Genomic DNA, 26257 nt, shown 5'->3' with positions numbered 1-26257 from the left:
CTCTTTTCCCATCTACCTCTTACTCTAACTGTAGCTACAACTAAATAATGATCCTATATATCAGTTGCCCCTCTATAAACATGTACATCCTGGAGCCTACCCATCAACCTTTTATCCACCAATACATAATCTAACAAACTACTTTCATTATGTGCTACATCATACCTTGTATATTTATTTATCCTCTTTTTCATAAAATATGTATTACTTATTACCAAATCTCTTTCTACACATAGCTCAATTAAAGGCTCCCCATTTGCATTTACCCCTGGCACCCCAAATTTACCTACTACTCCCTCCATAACATTTTTACCCACTTTAGCATTGAAATCCCCAACCACCATTACTCTCACACTTGATTGAAAACTCCCCATGCATTCACTCAACATTTCCCAAAATCTCTCTCTCTCCTCTACACTTCTTTCTTCTCCAGGTGCATACACGCTTACTATAACCCACTTTTCACATCCAATCTTTATTTTACTTCACATAATCCTTGAATTAATACATTTATAGTCCCTCTTTTCCTGCCACAGCTTATCCTTCAACATTATTGCTACTCCTTCTTTAGCTCTAACTCTATTTGAAACCCCTGACCTAATCCCATTTATTCCTCTCCATTGAAACTCTCCCACCCCCTTCAGCTTCGTTTCACTTAAAGCCAGGACATCCAGCTTCTTCTCATTCATAACACCCACAATCATCTCTTTCTTATCATTTGCACAACATCCACACACATTCAGACTTCCCACTTTGACAATTTTCTTCTTATTCTTTTTAGTAATCTTTACAGGAAAAGGCGTTACTAGCCCATTGTTCCCAGCATTTTAGTTGACTTTTACAACACGCATGGCTTACGGAGGAAAGATTCTTATTCCACTTCCCCATGGATATAAAAGGAAAAGTAATAAGACCAAGAACTATTAAGATAAAATCAAAGAAAACTCAGATGAGTGTGTATAAATAAACGTGTACATGTATGTGTAGTGTGACCTAAGTGTAAGTAGAAGTAGCAAGACATACCTGTAATCTTGCATATTTATGAGACAGACAAAAGACACCAGCAATCCTACCATCATGTAAAACAATTACAGGCTTTTGTTTTACATTCACTTGGCAGGACGGTAGTACTTCCCTGGATGGTTTCTGTCTACCAACCTACTTCCTACAAAATTCATCCACCAACCTCTGCAACTTCTCTTCAGAATCTCCCAAGAGCACAGTGCCATCAGCAAAGAGCAACTGTGACAACTCCCACTTTATGTGTGATTCTTTATCTTTTAACTCCACGCCTCTTGCCAAGACCCTCGCATTTACTTCTCTTACAACATGTATAATGTACTGTAAATTCAAACTAGAACAATGTTTACAAATGAATGAGAAGAGATAACACGGTGTGTAAGATAATTCAAGGTATAACTTGAGACAAAATTATGTGTAGCATACATGAGCTGGACTAAGCTGCACAAGTTGGTCTATGGCTCCACAAGTTGGACTATGACTGCACGAGCTGCACTATGGCTGCACGAGTTGGACTAAGGCAGCATAAGCTGGACTATGGCTGCACTAGCTGGACCATGGCTACACAAGCTGAACTACAGATGTACAAGCTACACTATGGCTACATGAGCTGCACTATAGCTGCATGAGCTGCACTATGGCTACACAAGCTGCACTATGGCTACATGAGCTGCACGAGATGGATTACGGCTGCATGAGCTGGACTATGGCTGCACAAGCTGCACTATGGTTGCACAAGCTGCACTATGGCTACACGAGATGCATCACAGCAACATGAGCTGGACTATGGCTACACGAGTTGGACTATGTCTACATGAGCTGGACGATTTTTACATGAGTAAACCTTTAGCTATAACAGCATGATTATGGATACATCAGCAGTACTACTGCACAGTACAGTAAATTCTAAAAATATCAATGGGCAAGCTTGCTGTTACTTGCCAATCTACTGCCATGCTGTGTGCAACTCTAAGTATACGAGCTTATAATGTACTCGACAGCTATAAAATACAGCACAGTGTTTGCAAATTATTCAGATGAGTGATTTGTCATTTCCTATCTAAATAGATTATTTGTTTTCCCCCAAGGTTGTGAGGTTAAATTATCAACCAGTTTCACCATCACTGACCCTTGTGGCTCAATCTCCTACATACATCTGGCAAAATATATTCATCCTACCATATGTCTCACAGCAATCAGGAAAGAAATATATGTACTTCATATACTGTACATACAAACTTCCTGCTCTCCAAGGGAAGAACAAACTCCCAAAGTTGTTGCTCCCATTAAGTACTGGTAATTTTTCAGACAAAATGGGTTGAAACAGCTGGCTATAAAAATGATGCAATTACATTTTCTCAAATTTAATTTTTTCACTTGTATTTTTAGACATGGTTCTTAACAGCAAATATCCATTACCCTTGTATGAATCATGATCATGAGGCTTTGGTAAAACTGGTTTAGTTGTCTGAGGAGAGCCATGTACAGGGTTCAGTAGAGTCTGAGGGAACTCGGTGGGTCTCCGATAACAGTCTGTTGGTTCCATTATTTTTTCCTTATCTTCGTAAGTCTTCTGCCAAAAAGGGGTCTCTCTCTCACGTAGGTTTGAAAAGAACTGGTAGTCATCAAGTCCAGCCATAATACAGGCTAGGATGTGATGTGCTCTAACAAAGGCCTAAGTTTCACACCAGTATCATCATTCTCCCAATCGGGTCATTCAACTTTCTCTGAAAAAGAGATTCAGTTTTGAAATATGCACTTCAAGATGCAAGTGAAATGTGGCTTTAGCAGGATTCTAAAATTTTAAGGGGTGGCCTCATTTAAAAGAAAATCAGAAAATTTTCAAGAGGAATTTTATATGGTTAAATTATTAGTAAAAGATTGGAAGGACAATGAATGGGAAGTTAATTTTTATTAAACACTAAAACAATAAACAACTTATTTCTTTGTGTAGTATACAAAGTGTAGTTTACACTTAATAAAATGTTAAGCACAAAGAAAGCCACTAACATGCATGTGCATTTCGGGCAGACTAATCCTAATACTTACAGACTACTGAGATTAGATGTAGGTAACCGAGAGGTAAATTTTAATTATGTAGTACAGCCTCTCCTCACTTAACAATGGAGTTCTGTTCCTGAGACAACATCAGTAAACAAATTCGCCAATAAGTGAGGAGCATATTATAATGGTAGTGGGTTTGTTTCAACCATCTTTGATATTGTTTTGATGTCACCTTTGCACCATTTATAACATTTTTAGTATATTTTTAAATGTTTATACGGTAGTGTACTGTGTAATGTAATGAATAGAGGAAATCAGCTGTAATATACATTATTTAGGTATGCATACGGGTCAGAAGTTCCGCTGTAAGTCCAGGTCATTCAAATTCAAATTCAAATTTTATTCTCTATAAGGATTACAATGCTGAGTTTACAGAATTTGGTTATTGTGTGGTTTACATGTAGTAAAATACTAATTACAGAGGGAGCCACTAGAACACCTAGCATGGCTAGGCATTTTGGGCAGACTTAGATTAATTCTTAACTTTAAAATATTACAAATTATGAGGTAAGTTGGTATTATGGCTAAGTGACTAAATACTAGTTTGTGAGTTTGGCTAAGTGACTAAATACTAGTTTGTGAGTTTAGCAATGTGAATGCTTTTGTTTTGGCACAATACATAGTTTCAGTATTGGAGTATCATTGGTAAACGAGTACATTGCTAAGTGAGTAGAGGCTGTATTATTACAAAAGAGAGAGGGAGTAAAGAATATTACAATTAGTATAATTTACAATTAGTACAGTGTGGATGCAGGATGAAAACAAGATGAGCTCTATACCAAGTGATGTTGCAATATTTTATACTAAAAAAATAGTGATACTGACATTATGAGTTTGAGTGAGAGGATTATTATTATTATAATAAAAAAGAAGCGTTAAGCCCACTAAGGTCATACAGCGCTGCTTGAGAGAGAGGAAAGATAGAAAACAAATGAGGGGAAGATGGAAAAGAGGGAGGGAGAGAGGAGAGATTAGAGAGAAGAGGTAGATACGGGTGAGGAAGATCAGAAAGAAGGAAAGGGGAGAAAGACCATAAGAAAGTAAAGAATGAGGGAGGGGGACAGGAGGGAAAAAAGATCTGCAGTTTATAATAATAATAATAATAATAATAATAATAATAATAATAATAATAAAAATAATAATAATAAAAATAATAATAATAATAATAATAATAACAATAATAATAACCTTTATAACTGAGTGCTTATATATACAGTCTCTCAGGAGGTTGTAAAAATAAAATTAAGAGTTACAATGAATACAAGAGAATTGAATATCCTATTAGTACACGATATACGAGCTTAATTGTTTTAAGAATTACAGGTTTGATTATGATTACAGGTAATGAGGATTCTAGCATATTAACAAAATGTGAACACATTCTGTATTTTAGTGGTTTGTGACAATGAGAATATGGATATGTAGCTTTCTCATATTTAGCTGATGTTGGATATGTTAGGGACAGAAGGTGTTTTTTAACACTAGTTTTGAAGATGCTCACTGAGACAGTGGCTCTGGAGATTTCTGGCAGGGAGTTCCAGATTTTGGACCCTTTTATTCACACTGAATTTTAACAAAGGTTAAGCTGAACACAGGGTATGCCATAGACATTTTTGTGCCTAGTATTGTCTATGGGTCTTGTTGCAACTATCAAGAAAGTGCTTCAGGTCAGGATTAATATTAGATTTTATTGTTTTGTATATGTAGGATGCACAGTAGTAAGAGCAAATGTTTTGTATAGTAAGCAGATTTAGGTGTTTGAAGAGTGGGAGGGGGGAATGTGTAATGGACTGTGATCATTTGTACTGTATTTTTTTTTGTCGAGTTAATGTTGGCTTGAGGTAATTTCCTGTTGTGGATCCCCAGGCACAAGTACAAGTAAAAATGTGTCCCATAGTTCGATTGCCAGCATACTCAGCTAACACAATGAGGTCGATTGTTCAATCCCCAGTATGGGTGGAAACAGGACGTGTTTCCTTAAAACACCTGTTGTCCATGTTCACCCATCAGTAAAATAGGTATCTGGGTGTTAGTCGACTAATGTGGGAACAATCGACCTCATGTAGTGTAAATTACCTAGGATAACCCAAAAAAGTTAGTGACATTATGGGCAAAACATCTTGATTAATACATACACCGTTTTGTTAAATTGGAGCAAAACGTAGAGTCCATCATCTGTGTGTGACCATCACCTGTGTGTGTGACCATCACCTGTGTATGTGACCATCACCTGTGTATGTGACCATCACCTGTGTATGTGACCATCACCTGTGTATGTGACCATCACCTGTGTATGTGACCATCACCTGTGTGTGACCATCACCTGTGTATGTGACCATCACCTGTGTATGTGACCATCACCTGTGTATGTGACCATCACCTGTGTATGTGACCATCACCTGTGTATGTGACCATCACCATCATCACCTGTGTATGTGACCATCACCTGTGTATGTGACCATCACCTGTGTATGTGACCATCACCTGTGTATGTGACCATCACCTGTGTATGTGACCATCACCTGTGTATGTGACCATCACCTGTGTATGTGACCATCACCTGTGTATGTGACCATCACCTGTGTATGTGACCATCACCTGTGTATGTGACCATCACCTGTGTGTGACCATCACCTGTGTGTGACCATCACCTGTGTGTGACCATCACCTGTGTGTGACCATCACCTGTGTGTGACCATCACCTGTGTGTGACCATCACCTGTGTGTGACCATCACCTGTGTATGTGACCATCACCTGTGTATGTGACCATCACCTGTGTATGTGACCATCACCTGTGTATGTGACCATCACCTGTGTATGTGACCATCACCTGTGTATGTGACCATCACCTGTGTATGTGACCATCACCTGTGTATGTGACCATCACCTGTGTATGTGACCATCACCTGTGTGTGACCAACACCTGTGTGTGACCATCACCTGTGTATGTGACCATCACCTGTGTGTGACCATCACCTGTGTGTGACCATCACCTGTGTGTGACCATCACCTGTGTGTGACCATCACCTGTGTGTGACCATCACCTGTGACTCAGCATCAGCAGGTAGCTTGTGCAGCAGCCTCCTCTCAGCAGATAGACTGTGGCAGCAGCAGCAGTCTCCTCTCAGCAGATAGACTGTGGCAGCAGCAGCAGCCTCCTCTCAGCAGATAGACTGTGGCAGCAGCAGTAGCCTCCTCTCAGCAGATAGACTGTGGCAGCAGCAGCAGCCTCCTCTCAGCAGATAGACTGTGGCAGCAGCAGCAGCCTCCTCTCAGCAGATAGACTGTGGCAGCAGCAGCCTCCTCTCAGCAGATAGACTGTGGTAGCAGCAGCCTCCTCTCAGCAGATAGACTGTAGTAGCAGCAGCTGAGGCAGCAGCCTACTCTCAGCAGGTAGACTGTGGTAGCAGCAGCTGAGGCAGCAGCCTACTCTCAGCAGGTAGACTGTGGTAGCAGCAGCTGAGGCAGCCTCTAACATACATCAACACAGCCACCCACCAAATGTGCTGCAACACTTGCAGTGTCACACATAAGATATATAAGAACACTGTAAAGCAACACCAACAGCAGACGACGAACACAACACTGATCAGCTGATGACGAGGCTACTACCACTACCACCCCTCTTCTACCACCACAACAATCCCTCTACCACTACCACAACAATCCCTCTACCACTACCACCCCTCTACTACCATCACAACAATCCCTCTACCACCCGTCTTCTACCACCACAACAACCCCTCTACCACTACCACAACAATCCCTCTACCATTATACACGTTTCCTTACACCTGTTGTCCTGTTCACCTAGCAGCAAATAGGTACCTGGGTGTTAGTCGACTGGTGTGAGTCGCATCCTGGGGGACAAGATTAAGGACCCCAATGGAAATAAGTTAGACAGTCCTCGATGACGCACTGACTTTCTTGAGTTATCCTGGGTGGCTAACCCTCCGGGGTTAAAAATCCGAACGAAATCTTATCTTATCTTATCACTACCACCCCTCTACTACCATCACAACAATCCCTCTACCACCCGTCTTCTACCACCACAACAATCCCTCTACCACTACCACCCGTCTTCTACCACCACAACAACCCCTCTACCACTACCACAACAATCCCTCTACCACTACCACAACAATCCCTCTACCACTACCACCCCTCTACTACCATCACAACAATCCCTCTACCACCCGTCTTCTACCACCACAACAACCCCTCTACCACTACCACAACAATCCCTCTACCACTACCACCCCTCTACTACCATCACAACAATCCCTCTACCACCCGTCTTCTACCACCACAACAATCCCTCTACCACTACCACCCCTCTACTACCATCACAACAATTCCTCTACCACCCGTCTTCTACCACCACAACAACCCCTCTACCACTACCACAACAATCCCTCTACAACTACCACCCCTCTACTACCATCACAACAATCCCTCTACCACCCCTACCACTACCACCCCTCTACTACCACCACAAAAATCCCTCTACCACTACCACTCTACTACCATCACAACTATCCCTCTACCACCCCTACCACTACCACCCCTCTACCACCACAACAATCCCTCTACCACTACCACAACAATCCCTCTACCACTACCACCCCTCTACTACCATCACAACAAACCCTCTAGCACCCCTACCACTACCACCCCTACCACTACCTCCCCTCTACTACCACCACAACAATCCCTCTACCACTACCACAACAATCCCTCTACCACTACCACAACAATCCCTCTACCACTACCACAACAATCCCTCTACCACTACCACAACAATCCCTCTACCACTACCACAACAATCCCTCTACCACTACCACCCCTCTACTACCATCACAGCAATCCCTCTACCACCCCTACCACTACCACCCCTCTTCTACCACCACAACAATCCCTCTACCACTACCACAACAATCCCTCTACCACTACCACAACAATCCCTCTACCACTACCACCCCTCTACTACCATCACAACAATCCCTCTAACACCCCTACCACTACCACCCCTCTACTACCACCACAACAATCCCTCTACCACTACCACCCCTCTACTACCATCACAACAATCCCTCTACCACCCCTACCACTACCACCCCTCTACTACCACCACAATAATCCCTCTACCACTACCACTCCTCTACTACCATCACAACAATCCCTCTACCACTGCCACCCCTCTACTACCACCACAACAATCCCTCTACCACCCCTACCACTACCACCCCTCTACTACCACCACAACAATCCCTCTACCACTACCACCCCTCTACTACCATCACAACAATCCCTCTACCACCCCTACCACTACCACCCCTCTACTACCACCACAATAATCCCTCTACCACTACCACTCCTCTACTACCATCACAACAATCCCTCTACCACCTCTACCACTACCACTCCTCTACTACCACCACAACAATCCCTCTACCACCTCTACCACTGCCACCCCTCTACTACCACCACAACAATCCCTCTACCACCCCTACCACTACCACCCCTCTACTACCATCACAACAATTCCTCTACCACCCGTCTTCTACCACCACAACAACCCCTCTACCACTACCTGGAGTTTACCTGGAGAGAGTTCCGGGGGTCAACGCCCCCGCGGCCCGGTCTGAGACCAGGCCTCCTGGTGGATCAGAGCCTGATCAACCAGGCTGTTGCTGCTGGCTGCACGCAAACCAACGTACGAGCCACAGCCCGGCTGATCCGGAACTGACTTTAGGTGCTTGTCCAGTGCCAGCTTGAAGACTGCCAGGGGTCTGTTGGTAATCCCCCTTATGTGTGCTGGGAGGCAGTTGAACAGTCTCGGGCCCCTGACATTTATTGTATGGTCTCTTAACGTGCTAGTGACACCCCTGCTTTTCATTGGGGGGATGGTGCATCGTCTGCCAAGTCTTTTGCTTTCGTAGTGAGTGATTTTCGTGTGCAAGTTCGGTACTAGTCCCTCTAGGATTTTCCAGGTGTATATAATCATGTATCTTTCCCTCCTGCGTTCCAGGGAATACAGGTTTAGGAACCTCAAGCGCTCCCAATAATTGAGGTGTTTTATCTCCGTTATGCGCGCCGTGAAAGTTCTCTGTACATTTTCTAGGTCGGCAATTTCACCTGCCTTGAAAGGTGCTGTTAGTGTGCAGCAATATTCCAGCCTAGATAGAACAAGTGACCTGAAGAGTGTCATCATGGGCTTGGCCTCCCTAGTTTTGAAGGTTCTCATTATCCATCCCGTCATTTTTCTAGCAGATGCGATTGATACAATGTTATGGTCCTTGAAGGTGAGATCCTCCGACATGATCACTCCCAGGTCTTTGACGTTGGTGTTTCGCTCTATTTTGTGGCCAGAATTTGTTTTGTACTCTGATGAAGATTTAATTTCCTCATGTTTACCATATCTGAGTAATTGAAATTTCTCATCGTTGAACTTCATATTGTTTTCTGCAGCCCACTGAAAGATTTGGTTGATGTCTGCCTGGAGCTTTGCAGTGTCTGCAATGGAAGACACAATCCCTCTACAACTACCACCCCTCTACTACCATCACAACAATCCCTCTACCACCTCTACCACTGCCACCCCTCTACTACCACCACAACAATCCCTCTACCACCCCTACCACTACCACCCCTCTACTACCATCACAACAATTCCTCTACCACCCGTCTTCTACCACCACAACAACCCCTCTACCACTACCACAACAATCCCTCTACAACTACCACCCCTCTACTACCATCACAACAATCCTTCTACACTACCCCTAGTACCCCTCTACTACCACCCCTACACTACCATCCCTCTACCACTACAACAACTCTCTACCACTCACAACTATCCCTCTACCACCCCTACCACTACCACCCCTCTACCACCACAACAATCTCTCTACCACTACCACAACAATCCCTCTACCACTACCACAACAATCCCTCTACCACTACCACCCCTCTACTACCATCACAACAAACCCTCTACCACCCCTACCACTACCACCCCTACCACTACCTCCCCTCTACTACCACCACAACAATCCCTCTACCACTACCACAACAATCCCTCTACCACTACCACCCCTCTACTACCATCACAGCAATCCCTCTACCACCCCTACCACTACCACCCCTCTTCTACCACCACAACAATCCCTCTACCACTACCACAACAATCCCTCTACCACTACCACAATAATCCCTCTACCACTACCACCCCTCTACTACCATCACAACAATCCCTCTAACACCCCTACCACTACCACCCCTCTACTACCACCCCTCTACTACCACCACAACAATCCCTCTACCACTACCACCCCTCTACTACCATCACAACAATCCCTCTACCACCCCTACCACTAATACCCCTCTACTACCACCACAACAATCCCTCTACCACTAACACCCCTCTACTACCATCACAACAATCCCTCTACCACCCCTACCACTACCACCCCTCTACTACCACCACAACAATCCCTCTACCACCCCTACCACTACCACCCCTCTACTACCATCACAACAATCCCTCTACCACCCCTCTACTACCACCACAATAATCCCTCTACCACTATCACTCCTCTACTACCATCACAACAATCCCTCTACCACCTCTACCACTGCCACCCCTCTACTACCACCACAACAATCCCTCTACCACCCCTACCACTACCACCCCTCTACTACCACCAAAACAATCCCTCTATCACTCCTACCACTACCACCCCTCTACTACCACCACAACAATCCCTCTACCACCCCTACCACTACCACCACAACAATCCCTCTACTACCCCTACCACTACCACCCCTCTTCTACCATTTATTTATTTATTTATTTATTATAAATTTGTGCACACATACAGAGGTACAAAAAAATACAGATAAGAGCAGTATGCCAAAGCCACTTATACTATGCATAGCATTACGGGCTGGCTTAAAATTAACTTAAGATTAATTAAGCAATGATGAAGTCAGTGATAAAACATTAATGTAAACAGATTACTATAAAGCACCCCTCTACTACCACCACAACAATCCCTCTACCACTACCACAACAATCCCTCTGCCACTACCACAACAACCCCTCTACCACTACCACCCCTCTACTACCATCACAACAATCCCTCTACCACCCCTTCCACTACCACCCCTCTACTACCACCACAACAATCCCTCTACCACTACCACAACAATCCCTCTGCCACTACCACAACAACCCCTCTACCACTACCACCCCTCTACTACCATCACATCAATCCCTCTACCACCCCTACCACTACCACCCCTATTCTACCACCACAACAATCCCTCTACCACTACCACAACAATCCCTCTATCACTACCACTCTACTTCCATCACAACAATCCCTCGACCACCCCTACCACTACCACCCCTCTACTACCACCACAACAATCCCTCTACCACTACCACAACAATCCCTCTACCACTACCACCCATCTACTACCATCACAACAATCCCTCTACCACCCCTACCACTACCACCCCTCTACTACCACCACAACAATCCCTCTACCACTACCACAACAATCCCTCTACCACTACCACAACACTCCCTCTACCACTACCACAACAATCCCTCTACCACTACCACAACAATCCCTCTACCACTACCACAACAATCCCTCTACCACTACCACCCCTCTACTACCATCACAGCAATCCCTCTACCACCCCTACCACTACCATCCCTCTTCTACCACCACAGCAATCCCTCTACCACTACCACAACAATCCCTCTACCACTACCACCCCTCTACTACCATCACAACAATCCCTCTAACACCCCTACCACTACCACCCCTCTACTACCACCACAACAATCCCTCTACCACTACCACCCCTCTACTACCATCACAACAATCCCTCTACCACCCCTACCACTACCACCCCTCTACTACCATCACAACAATCCCTCTACCAACCCTACCACTACCACCCCTCTACTACCACCACAACAATCCCTCTACCACTATCACCCCTCTACTACCATCACAACAATCCCTCTACCACCCCTACCACTATTACCCCTCTTCTACCACCACAACAATCCCTCTACCACTACCACACAATTCCTCTACCACTACCACAACAATCCCTCTACCACTACCACCCCTCTACTACCATCACAACAATCCCTCTACCACTCCTACCACTACCACCCCTCTTCTACCACCACAACAATCCCTCTACCACTACCACAACAATCCCTCTACCACTATCACCCCTCTACTACCATCACAACAATCCCTCTAACACCCCTACCACTACCACCCCTCTACTACCGCCACAACAATCCCTCTACCACTACCACCCCTCTACTACCATCACAACAATCCCTCTAACACCCCTACCACTACCACCCCTCTACTACCACCACAACAATCCCTCTACCACTACCACCCCTCTACTACCATCACAACAATCCCTCTACCATCCCTACCACTACCACCCCTCTACTACCACCACAATAATCCCTCTACCACTACCACCCCTCTATTACCATCACAACAATCCCTCTACCACCCATCTACTACCACCACAATAATCCCTGTACCACCACTATCACTACCACCCCTCTACTACCATCCCTCTATTACCACCACAACAATCCCTCTACCACCCCTCTTCTACCATCACAACAATCCCTCTACCACCCCTCTACCACCACCACAATAATCCCTCTACCACCCCTCTACTACCACCACAACAATCCCTCTACCACCCCTACCACTACCACCCCTCTACTACCACCAGAACAATCCCTCTACCACCCCTCTACTACCATCACAACAATACCTCTACGACCCCTCTATTACCACCACAACAATCCCTCTACCACCCCTCTACTACCATCACAACACTCCCTCTACGACCCCTCTATTACCACCACAACAATCCCTCTACCACCCCTCTACTACCACCACATCAATCCCTCTACCCCCCTACCACCCCTCTACTACCATCACAACAATCCCTCTACGACCCCTCTACTACCACCACTACTACCACCACTACTACCACCCCTTTACTACCACCACTACTACCACCACTACTACCACCACTACTACCACCACTACTACCACCACTACTACCACCACTACTACCACCACTACTAGCACCACTACTACCACCCGTCTACTAACACCCCTCTACCACCGAGAAGATTAAGTACAGAGAATTAGAGTAAGCACGTAAGCAGATACACTAAGTGAACAGGTAAGTAATAACAATAATAATAACTTTATTTTATCATGATACGTGTTTGTACTAAGGAGTATAACAATTGGATGAACATGCCCCAAAAAAAAACCTTTATATGCAGAGCATTTAGGGCAGACTGAAGACTAACAATATAAATAATTCAATAACAAAACTGTAATTGTAAATATGGTCATTTGTAATAAGTAATTTTATTAAGATACAATTTCACAATCTTTGGATGATTACAATTGTTATAATAATGTGTGTAACTTACTTACTTACTTACTTACTTATATTACCTGGAATAACACCACTGGAGCTAGACTCAGCTACATTATTTCCACTGTAGTCCTCGTAATATCAACCAGTACAAATCAGTCATGATTATTAGCAATAAAAATTATAAATTTAGTTTCATATGTTTATTACGCAGCCCGTGGTGTGGGTGGTAGTCAATATATTACTGGCGGGGCCAGGAGCTAGGGATCGACCCCTGCAGCCTCAGCTAGGTGAGTACATGATGGGTCCTCGGACTGGGCCCCAGAATTTTCGTAGCTAAAAAGAAAGTTTATATCTACAATAAAATACAATGTTTATTTGTTTATGCGGTAGAAATAAAATGTTAAAATAAATGTGAAACCTAAAACCGAATCTAACTTTATTATTTTTTAAATACACTACCTAACAGAATCACTACCTAACTGAATGCAACCATATGACCTGTCTTTGTAATACTCACTTGTGCTTTATAGTAATCTGTTTACAATAATGTTTTATCACTGATTTCATCATTGCTTAGTTAATCTTAAGTTAATTTTAAGCCAGCCCGAAATGCTATGCATAGTATAAGTGGCTTTGGCATGCTGCTCTTATCTGTATTTTTTTGTACCTCTGTATGTGTGCTCAAATTGTAAATAAATAAATAAATAAATAAATAAATAAATAAATAAATAAATAAATAAATAAAACATTGGTAAGCACAAAAGAAAGTCATCAATTTTACGATGCACTTAAGGCAAACTCCTCAACCGAATAATAATATATTTATTTCTACAAGTACATGTACAAGGTATACAGACCATAGCTGACATCAATGATATACTAATATATAGTAAACCGCTTGTTGTGCTCAGAGTATTTCGGGCAAATTAGGTCAGTTTTGTCCCAGGATGCGACTCACACCAGTCCACTAACACCCAGGTACCCATTTTATTGATGGGTGAACATGGATAACCGGTGTAAAGAAACACGCCCAATGTTTCTACCCTCGCTGGGAATCGTACCCGGATATCGCCGTGTGAAGCAAGAGCATTAGCCACCAGGCAGACATGAACTGGGCTACAAAAATATTACATAAATAGTATCTTGTAAACAATCGCAAATGGGCGATCTTAACTATGCAGGACAAACCACGGGGGAATGGGGGGGGGAATCTTTAGCTCAAGTACTTTCACACTTCTCAGTTCGTCATCAGGAGCTGTGCAATGTTGCAATGTCAGCATAGGGGAGCATCCAAAGCAGGGAGAGAGGTCTCAGAGTAGCACAAAATGAAACCCATCACAGCACAGACACACCCATCACAGCACAGAATGAAACCCATCACAGCACGAGACTACTCACAGCACAGAATGAAACCCATCACGGCACAGAATGAGACTACTCACAGCACAGAATGAAACCCATCACGGCACAGAATGAGACTACTCACAGCACAGAATGAAACCCATCACAGCACGAGACTACTCACAGCACAGAATGAAACCCATCACAGCACAATGAAACATATCACAGCACAGAATGAGACCTATCACAGTACAGGGAGAGATACATGATTATATACACCTGGAAAATCCTAGAGGGACTAGTACCGAACTTGCACACGAAAATCACTCACAACGAAAGCAAAAGACTTGGCAGACGATGCAACATTACCCCAATGAAAAGCAAGGGTGTCACTAGCACGTTAAGAGACAATACAATAAGTGTCAGGGGCCCGAGACTGTTCAACTGCCTCCCAGCATACATAAGGGGGATTACCAATAGACCCCTGGCTGTCTTCAAGCAGGCACTGGACAAGCACCTAAAGTCGGTACCTGACCAGCCGGGCTGTGGCTCGTACGTTGGATTGCGTGCAGCCAGCAGTAACAGCCTGGTTGATCAGGCTCTGATCCACCAGGAGGCCTGGTCACAGACCGGGCCGCGGGGGCGTTGAACCCCGGAACTCTCTCCAGGTAAACTCCAGGTATCACAGTACAGAATGAGACTACTCACAGCACAGAATGAAGCCCATCACAGCACTGAATGAGACCTATCACAGCACAATGAGATCAGTCACATCACAGATTGAGACCACTGACACTTAAGAATGAGACTAATCATGGCAGACCAATCACATCACGGAACTAACCCAATAAAGGAAAATATAAATTTAGCTCAACTAGAGGAAACAAAGATATAATTCCCAGGAAAGGTGTACCACAAAGTCTCTATTAATAGCTCAGTGTAAAACTCTCTCAGCTCGTGTTGCCTCAACATCTGAAGAAAATACTACCATTATTAAGTGAAGAGCTAAACCCTTGGGTGGCGATTCAGTGCAGAGCTCGGTGGAAGACTTACTGAAAGTCTGTATTAATGGGAGTGACGGCAATGAAGTGTGTTTTGACATCAGTCTTTGTGTGGAGCGTTCTGTGTGTATGGTGCTTGATGGTGAGTAATAATGTTCTTATATATTCATGGGGAATTGCTAAACCCATCAGGGTCATACAACACTTGGATTCTCGAGGTAGTCAGTTCTGACACATGGAAGGAGAGGTATTGTTTCAATTCACTGATTCAAGAGTCTTTCCCCGACATCAAGTCACAACCTTGAAGGATCACACAGTGCCTGAGGAATGGCAGGTAATCAGGTTTCACTCAAGGAAAGGAAAGGTAGTTGAAATAACTTTGGTCAAGAGTCCTACAGTTTTATATCTGACATTAGTATAAATCCTTCAGATTTCGAGAAAGACAACATGGCCACACACGCAGCAGCTGGGAGTGAAATGTCAAAGGGGAACCTCATAGGTATGGTAACCTTAGACCTGCAAAAGGCCTTCAATACTGTCAACCACAATATATTATGTAATAAATTTCAAGCTATCGGTATAGGTTCTGTATACTGGTTTAAGTCCTACCTTAGCAACAGGAGACAAATAGTCAAAATCAACAAAACAGAATCAGAACCCCTGCCGATAACATGTGGAGTTCCCCAAGGTAGTATTCTGGGTCCCTTATTATTCTTATGTTATGTCAATGATATGCCTATCAGTGTCAAGTGCAAACTCCTACTGTATGCAGATGACAGTGCTCTGTTAGTGTCAGGTAAAGACCCACAAGATATTGCTAATGTTTTAACACTGGAACTGGAGTCCTGCAGCAAATGGTTAGTAGACAACAAACTATCATTACACCTAGGGAAAAATGAAGCCATTCTCTTTGGCACGAAACATAAACTGAGAAGGGTAAATAATTTTAATGTTCAATGTAATGGGGAGCCCATCACTTTGGTTTCATCAGTAAAATATCTGGGAATCCCCTTTGACCCATGCATGTCAGGAGAATTGATAGGGAACAGTGTAGTAAAGAAAGCGAATGCCAGACTGAAGTTCCTGTATAGACAAGCACAGTGTCTACCTACTGAGGCTCGCAGGACCCTATGTCTAGCCCTTATACAATGCCATATGGATTACGCTTGCTCTTCTTGGTACTCTGCCTTGACAAAAAAACTGAAAGATAGACTGCAAATCACCCAGAACAAAATCGTAAGATTCATCCTGGGGCTGGGACCAAGAGAACATGTAGGCCAGGATGAATTACAGCAGTTGGATATTTTGAATGTTGAAGACAGAGTAAAACAACTGAAGATAAATCATGTTTATAAAATTGCTCAAAAACAGTGTCCAGAATATCTTGCTGTCAATTTTGTCAATGTTGGGAACCAAAGCAATCATAGTACTAGGGGGAGAGAGCACAACTTTGTAGTAGCCACAGTCATTGGCCAGGCGTCAAACACCTTTTATTGTACAGCAATAAAGGAATGGAACAGACTGCCCGCACATGTCAAAGCCAGTCATAGCATGAACCAGTTCAAGAAGAGTGCCAAAAGGTGTCTGATGAATGTAGCTACAGAAAGGGAGGGGAATGATTTTCTATTTTTTAGCTAACATACGTGTAAATTTTATCTTATTCCTAGTAATGACCCTCGTATTGTAGATAGTCTTAATGACCTTGGTGTAGTAGATAGTCTTTTTAGTATGATAATAAGATGTTATCTTCATTGTAGAATAATAAGAAAATATTATAACCTTTATATTATAATAATAAGGTAAAAGGACCCCAATGGAAATAAGTCACTCTGTCTGACTTTTTTGGGTTATCCCAGGTTCTCTACACATATGCTGCTATGTATGATAATTCTATGTAACTGTATTTGTGTATACCTGAATAAACTTACTTACTTATTCCGGGATACCAGTATTTGTAAATAAACGAGCACTCAGTGGAGGAGGAGGAGGAGGAGCTTAAATTCAGGTAAAATCTCAGAAGTCTTAAAAAGTGTAAATGTAACTTCTCTTACAAAGTAAGCAGCAGAGCTATGGTCAAAAATCACAAAGCAGCAGTATTAACTGCTGCTGCTGCTGCTGCTGCTGCTGCTGCTGCATTTTATGGAAGCGCACTGAGTCAGCTGATCACTTAGGTCTTAGGTGATCTTTTTAAGAAGGAAATGTCATCAAGTATGGAACAAAATGAGTCGCTCTTATAAAGGTGATATAACAAGCACTGTTTAATGAATAAGTATGCGAGCTGAAGGATTCCCGTTTTCTTTCATACATGAATCAACAGATATTGTGTAAATGTGGTTGCAGGGGTCGATTCACAGCTCCTATCTCCTCTTCTTCGCTGGACGCTACTAGGTCCACTTCCTCCCTGCTCTGAGAGCCTTGTTATACCTCTTCTTAAAGCTATGTACGGATCCTACCTCCACTACATCACTCTCCAGATTGTTCCACTTTCTGACAACTCTACATCTGAAGAAATACTTCCTTACATCCCTGTAACTCATCTGAATTTTCAACTTCCAGTTGTGGCCCCTTGTTCCTTTGTCTCATCCCTTAAACATTCTGTCCCTATCTATTTTGTCAATTCCTCTCAGTATTTTATACGTCATGTCAAGGATCACTTGGACAACGAAATATGGATCCCAGGTTACAACCTATACAGATGTGACAGAGTGAACAGGCAAAAGGGGGGGGGGGTTGGCCTGTACATTGCAGAGTCACTTGTTTGCACAGAACTGCTAAATGCCTCAAATGATGTAGTGGAAGTTTTAGCAGTAAAGGTCGAGAACCAAAACCTAGTCATTGTGATAGTCTACAAGCCTCCGGATGCAACATCCCAGCAATTCCAGGAACAGCTGTTAAAAATTGACCACTGTCTGGAAAACCTTCCAGCTCCTGCACCCAACATCTTGCTCCTGGGGGATTTCAACTTAAGGCACCTAAAATGGAGGAATATAGCAAATAATATTGTTGCAGTAATAACACCAGGAGGCAGCTCTGATGAAAACTCACACTCACGCGAGCTTTTAAATCTCTGCACAAAATTCAATTTAAACCAGCAAATAATAGAGCCTACTAGACTGGAGAATACACTAGACCTCATCTTCACTAACAATGATGATCTGATAAGAAATATCACCATATCAAAAACAATATACTCAGATCACAACATAATTGAGGTTCAGTCATGTATGCGCGGAGCCCCAGACCGACATAATGAGATTAGTCACGAGGGAGCATTCACCAAATTCAACTTCAATAACAAAAACATAAAGTGGGACCAAGTAAACCAAGTCCTAACCGATATAAGCTGGGAAGATATACTAAGCAACACAGACCCCAACTTATGCCTAGAACAGATTAACTCGGTAGCACTCGATGTATGCACAAGGCTTATTCCTCTAAGAAAAAGGAGGAGTAGATGTAAAACAGAAAGAGACAGGCGCTCCCTTTACAGGCGACGGAAAAGAATAACAGAGCGGCTAAAAGAGGTCAATATATCTGAAATGCGTAGGGAGACACTGGTCAGAGAAATAGCAAGCATCGAACTTAAGCTAAAAGAATCCTTTAGGAGTCAGGAATCGCGGGAAGAACTAAAAGCCATAAATGAAATCGAAAGAAACCCAAAGTATTTCTTCTCCTATGCCAAATCAAAATCGAGAACAACGTCCAGTATTGGGCCCCTACTTAAACAAGATGGGTCCTACACAGATGACAACAAGGAAATGAGTGAGCTACTCAAGTCCCAATATGACTCAGTTTTTAGCAAGCCGCTAACCAGACTGAGAGTCGAAGATCAAAATGAATTTTTTATGAGAGAGCCACAAAATTTGATTAACACAAGCCTATCCGATGTTATCCTGACGCCAAATGACTTCGAACAGGCGATAAATGACATGCCCATGCACTCTGCCCCAGGGCCAGACTCATGGAACTCTGTGTTCATCAAGAACTGCAAGAAGCCCCTATCACGAGCCTTTTCCATCCTATGGAGAGGGAGCATGGACACGGGGGTCGTCCCACAGTTACTAAAAACAACAGACATAGCCCCACTCCACAAAGGGGGCAGTAAAGCAACAGCAAAGAACTACAGACCAATAGCACTAACATCCCATATCATAAAAATCTTTGAAAGGGTCCTAAGAAGCAAGATCACCACGCATCTAGAAACCCATCAGTTACACAACCCAGGGCAACATGGGTTTAGAACAGGTCGCTCCTGTCTGTCTCAACTATTGGACCACTACGACAAGGTCCTAAATGCACTAGAAGACAAAAAGAATGCAGATGTAATATATACAGACTTTGCAAAAGCCTTCGACAAGTGTGACCATGGCGTAATAGCGCACAAAATGCGTGCTAAAGGAATAACAGGAAAAGTCGGTCGATGGATCTATAATTTCCTCACTAACAGAACACAGAGAGTAGTCGTCAACAGAGTAAAGTCCGAGGCAGCTACGGTGAAAAGCTCTGTTCCACAAGGCACAGTACTCGCTCCCATCTTGTTCCTCATCCTTATATCCGACATAGACAAGGATGTCAGCCACAGCACCGTGTCTTCCTTTGCAGATGACACCCGAATCTGCATGACAGTGTCTTCCATTGCAGATACTGCAAAGCTCCAGGCAGACATCAACCAAATCTTTCAGTGGGCTGCAGAAAACAATATGAAGTTCAACGATGAGAAATTTCAATTACTCAGATATGGTAAACATGAGGAAATTAAATCTTCATCAGAGTACAAAACAAATTCTGGCCACAAAATAGAGCGAAACACCAACGTCAAAGACCTGGGAGTGATCATGTCGGAGGATCTCACCTTCAAGGACCATAACACTGTATCAATCGCATCTGCTAGAAAAATGACAGGATGGATAATGAGAACCTTCAAAACTAGGGAGGCCAAGCCCATGATGACACTCTTCAGGTCACTTGTTCTATCTAGGCTGGAATATTGCTGCACACTAACAGCACCTTTCAAGGCAGGTGAAATTGCCGACCTAGAAAATGTACAGAGAACTTTCACGGCGCGCATAACGGAGATAAAACACCTCAATTATTGGGAGCGCTTGAGGTTCCTAAACCTGTATTCCCTGGAACGCAGGAGGGAGAGATACATGATTATATACACCTGGAAAATCCTAGAGGGACTAGTACCGAACTTGCACACGAAAATCACCCACTACGAAAGCAAAAGACTTGGCAGACGATGCACCATCCCCCCAATGAAAAGCAGGGGTGTCACTAGCACGTTAAGAGACCATACAATAAGTGTCAGGGGCCCGAGACTGTTCAACTGCCTCCCAGCACACATAAGGGGGATTACCAACAGACCCCTGGCAGTCTTCAAGCTGGCACTGGACAAGCACCTAAAGTCAGTTCCGGATCAGCCGGGCTGTGGCTCGTATGTTGGTTTGCGTGCAGCCAGCAGCAACAGCCTGGTTGATCAGGCTCTGATCCACCAGGAGGCCTGGTCTCAGACCGGGCCGCGGGGGCGTTGACCCCCGGAACTCTCTCCAGGTAATCTCTCCAGGTAAACTCCTGTCCTCCAGTGTCATCAGGTTGAATTCCCTTAACCTCTTCTCATCAGACATACCCCTTAGCTCCGGGGCTAGTCTTGTTACAAACTTTTGCACTTTCTCAAATTTCTTGATGTGCTTGATCAGGTGTGGGTCCCATACTGATGCTGCGTACTCTAACATGCGCCGGATATACACGGTGTACAGTGTGGTAAATGACTTCTTACTTAGATGGCGAAACGCTGTTCTCAGGTTGTCAGGTGCTCATATGCTGTAGCAGTTATTTAGTTGATGTGCGCCTCAGGAGATGTGCTCGGAGTGATGCTCACACCAAGATACCTCTTCTTGAGTGAGGTTTGCGGTCTTTGACCCCGAGCCTGTAATCTGTCTGCGGACTTCTTTATCCTTCCCCAAGTAAGTTTAATATCTTTATTATGCACCCCTTAATCCTTAATACCCATCCTGTGGGCGGCAGTCATAGGATTACAGAGGTACATAACGTCCTTCCCCAAGTATCATAACTTAGCACTTGTTGGAGTTAAACTCCAGGAGCCATTTATCGGACCAGGCTTGCAGCCGGTCCAGATCCTTTTGTAATCTTTCCTGATTCTCGTCCACTTGTATCCTCCTTATTAATTTCACGTCGTCTGCGAACAGGGACATCTCTGAATTTATCCCTTCTGAAATGTGATTCATATATACAAGAAACAGCACCGGCCCAAAGACTGACTCTTGTGGAACCCTGCTCGACACATGCACCCACTCTGACACCTCGTCACATACCAACACACGTTGTTTCCTTCCTGTCAAGTATTACCTTATCCATTGCAGTACTTTCCCTGTTATTCCTGCCTGCTACTCTAGCTTTTATTATGTGGTGCTGTCAAAAGTCTTCTTACAGTTCAAGAAAATGCAATCTACCCATCCCTCTCTCTCCTGTCTTACTTCCATTACCTTGTCCTAAGTGTGTGTGTGTTTCTGTTAGTTAGTTAGTTACCATTTGGTCCTAGGCACATGTCGATTAGACACTAGGCCTGTTGTATGTGCATGCATGTGTGTGTTAGTGTGTGTGTGTGTGTGTGTGTGTGTGTGTGTGTGTATGTGTGTGTGTGTGTGTGTGTACTCACCTAATTGTGTGTGTGTGTGTGTGTGTGTGTGTTATATGTGGCATTTTGCCAAGAAGAGGTGTTGGTAATGAATGGTTGTCCAGAGCAATTGGTATTAATTGTTGGCTGGATAAACACTGGGACAACTTCTATGGCCGAAATGACATGTATGCCAGGGATGGGGTCTGTATGTATGTATGTGTGTATTTGTGTGTGTGAGTGTATGAGTAACTCTCATAATCGTGAGGAAGTATTAATGTTGATATTTTTAAACACATTTGATATTAACTGTTAACAAAGTATCGGATGGTATCAGCTGTTTTTTAACCGACACCATAAAAATGGCCGATATCCGCCGATACCGATACATCAGCATATCCCTAATATTATCCCAAAATACAGATAATACATGTATTACTTATCTAACAATTCCCAGTGTTTAATAGTCATAATTTATTACTGATCCAGTCCCTACCATTCCTGAAATTAATGGATCTGATGGTACTATATCTATTATATTTGTCATTATTACTGTTATTCCTATTAACCTCTCTGGCAGGGATTGTGGATAATGATCCACACAGTCATTAGCATTACTGCACCACCAATGAAAACGACTGCTGCATGACCCTAATAGGTTTAGCGCTTCCTTAATAATAATAATAATAATAATAATAATAATAATAATAATAATAATAATAATATCTTTATTTACTACAAGTACTTGTACATGGTATACAAGCCTAGCTGACATCAATGACATACTACTATATAGAAAGCCCCTTGCTATGCTCAGCATTAATACTACTACTAATAAAAACGACTGATAATACAGTAAGAGTTTGATATAACGGACTAATGATGAAGAGGGGGGGGGAGGGGTGTACGATTTACAGAAAAATCAGTTATATTGAATGGATGTAATCCGCTTTCGCGATCCACTACCAGACATGGTCAAACGTGCATTAAAACAGACTTAGTTTGCTGAATTCAGGACACGGCCGGACATACAAAGAAAAAACTAATTTAAGTGTGCCTTGATCTCTCACTCTCTCTACCTCCCTTTCTCTCTCCTCTTTCTCTTTCCCCTCCCTCTCTCTTCCCTCCCTCTCTTTCCCCATTCCTCTTCCTCTCTTGCCCCCTCTGTCCCTTTCCCTCTCTCCTCTTTCTTCTTCCTTATCTCTCTGGTTGGCTGGCTAACTGCCTGGCTTCCTTATTGGTTGGCTGGTTAACAGGTTGGCTGACTGACTAGCTACCTGACTGTCTGGCTACCTCGCTGGTTGACTGACTAACTGGCTACCTGGCTGGCTGGCTAACTGACTGACTGACTGACTACCTGTCTGCCTGCTTGGTTTTCCTTGTCTTACGTAAGAAAAGAAAGGAGGAGCACTGCATCAGGCCTATTGGCCCTTACTAGGCAAATCTTTTTTAAACCCAAACCCACTAACAAAAATATTTGTTCAATGCTACCCAAGGAATAACCATGTATTTATCTAACCTAAATTTGAAGCCACTCAATGTTTTATCTTCAATAAACCATACCCCCGGCCGGGATTGAACCCGCGGTCATAGAGTCTCAAAACTCCAGCCCGTCGCGCTAGCCACTAGACCAGCTAGCCACAATAAGATTCATCCAACTAGGTATATTTCTACACCATAGGAAAGTTAGTTGGATGAATCTTATTGTGGCTAGCTGGTCTAGTGGCTAGCGCGACGGGCTGGAGTTTTGAGACTCTATGACCGCGGGTTCAATCCCGGCCGGGGGTATGGTTTATTTGCAATCGTGTCATTACGATTTCTTAAGTCATGTTTACGGCAGTGAAGGGACTTGAGCTAGAGTTCGTCACGGCCACGCTAGCTGGAGATTCGTCTGTAAAAACTTGCATTTGTGGTCACAGAGGTGCCTGTGCTAACTTTCCTATGGTGTAGAAATATACCTAGTTGGATGAATCTTATTGTGGCTAGCTGGTCTAGTGGCTAGCGCGACGGGCTGGAGTTTTGAGACTCTATGACCGCGGGTTCAATCCCGGCCGGGGGTATGGTTTATTTGCAATCGTGTCATTACGATTTCTTAAGTCTTATCTTCAATAACCCTACTAGGCAGATTGTTTCACTCATCGACTACGCTATTTCCAAACCAGTACTTTTCTATATCCTTTTTAAATTTAATCTTATCTAATTTGAATCCAGTATTTTGAGTTCTTTCTTGGAGGGATATCCTCAGGGCCTTATTTATACCTCCTTTGTTTATGCCCATCTTCCACTTATTCATTTCAATCATGTCTTCCCTCATTATTCGTCTTACAACAGAATATAATTTAAGGGATTTCAATCTTTCCTCATATGGAAGATTTCTTATGCAAAGGATTAATTTTGTCATTCTTCTCTGAATGTTTTCTAACGAATTTATATTAATTCTGTAATAAGGAGACCAAAACTGAGCTGCATAATCTAAGTGAGGCCTTACTAATGATGTGTAGAGCTGTAATATAACCTCTGGACACCTGTTGCTTAGACTTCTTGATATAAATCCCAGTAATCTGTTTGCCTTATTACGTACGCATAGGCATTGCTGTCTTGGCTTAGGTTCTTGCTTACCATTTAGCGCTTCATTTTTTTTATTATGAAAATAATCTTGCTTACCATAATTCCCAAGTCCTTTTCAAATTCTGTATGGCCAAGCTGTATATTATATAGTTTATATGCGCTACAGTTATTTAATTTCACGAGCTTCAGGACTTTGTATTTGTTTACATTGAACTGCATCTGCCACTTTTATGACTATTGCATGAGCTTATCTAACTCCTCCTGATGAATGGTGGCATCTTCCTCTGAATCAGTAACACTGCCTATTTTTGTATCGTCAGCGAGCTTGCTCATATATTCCCTCGTCAAGGTTATTAATATATATTATGAACAACAATGGGCCTAAAAGTGACCCTTGTGGAGCTCCACCTGTGACCGATCTCCACTCGGATTTCACCTCATTTATGCAGACTGCTTCCTATTGGTGAGTCAGGCTTCGATTCATGACAGGACTTTTTCCTCAATACTATGAGCTGCCACTTTCTTTGAAAGTCTTTTGTGTGGTACTCTGTCAAAAGCTATACTAAAATCCAAATAAATATCGTATTCTTTATCATGATCAACTGTTGCAAAATCTTTATTGAAGAAAGTCAATAAATTAGTCAGATACGGACCCTCGTGAATCCATGCTGAGTATCATAGATCAAATTATTCTTATCAAGATGGCTTCTTATAATATCAGGCATAATTGACTCTAGTAATTTGCTTACAATTAAGGTCAGGCTTACTGGGCGGTAATTTGACGGTAACGACTTATCCCCTGTTTTAAAGAATGGAATTACATTAGCCATCTTTCATATGTCAGACACTACACCCATTTGAATAAATATATTAAAAAGGTTAGTTAATGGTTCACAAAGTTCCATTTTGAAAATGTTCATCAGAGCCCAGGGATTTATTTTGCTGTAAAAATTAATTTCTGGGATATCATTAGTGTCCTTTTGTGTGAAAGTTAGTTTAATATGTTTATTATGCACCCCATACCCATCCTGTGGGCGGTAGTCAAAAGATTACAGAGGTACATAATTGGTCCAGGGACTGGACTCCAAAGTTTTGATAGCTGAGCAAGTTACAGAGGTAATGGACTCACAGTTTACAAGGATAATGAACTCACAATTTAC

At 43.1% G+C, this 26257-nt stretch overlaps 2 protein-coding genes across 5 annotated transcripts in view; one reads left to right on the top strand and one right to left on the bottom strand.

Moving 5' to 3' along the window:
* LOC128695769 (mitochondrial outer membrane protein SLC25A46) overlaps window positions 1–6762 on the bottom strand; it is an 83726-nt gene extending 76964 nt beyond the window's left edge. Inside the window, exons 1-2 of one of the 4 annotated variants that reach the window (XM_070084808.1) lie at window positions 6113–6761; window positions 2440–2747 (exon numbers count right to left, since the gene is read on the bottom strand). In XM_070084808.1, the coding sequence (XP_069940909.1) occupies window positions 2440–2659 (220 nt within the window). In that variant the 5' untranslated portion in view covers window positions 2660–2747; window positions 6113–6761. Of the gene's footprint in view, window positions 1–2439; window positions 2748–6112 lie in introns of all 4 variants that reach the window. The other 3 variants (XM_070084809.1, XM_070084807.1, XM_070084810.1) reach the window with 3 other exon arrangements.
* The window catches only part of LOC128695782 (protein Star-like), a 128495-nt gene that overhangs the window by 84813 nt on the left and 17425 nt on the right, over window positions 1–26257 (top strand). The window lies entirely within an intron of this gene.

The sequence above is a fragment of the Cherax quadricarinatus genome, chromosome 14 (genome assembly GCF_038502225.1).
Source record: "Cherax quadricarinatus isolate ZL_2023a chromosome 14, ASM3850222v1, whole genome shotgun sequence".
Lineage (NCBI taxonomy): Eukaryota > Metazoa > Arthropoda > Malacostraca > Decapoda > Parastacidae > Cherax > Cherax quadricarinatus.
This window is presented reverse-complemented; position numbering and strand designations above follow the sequence as displayed.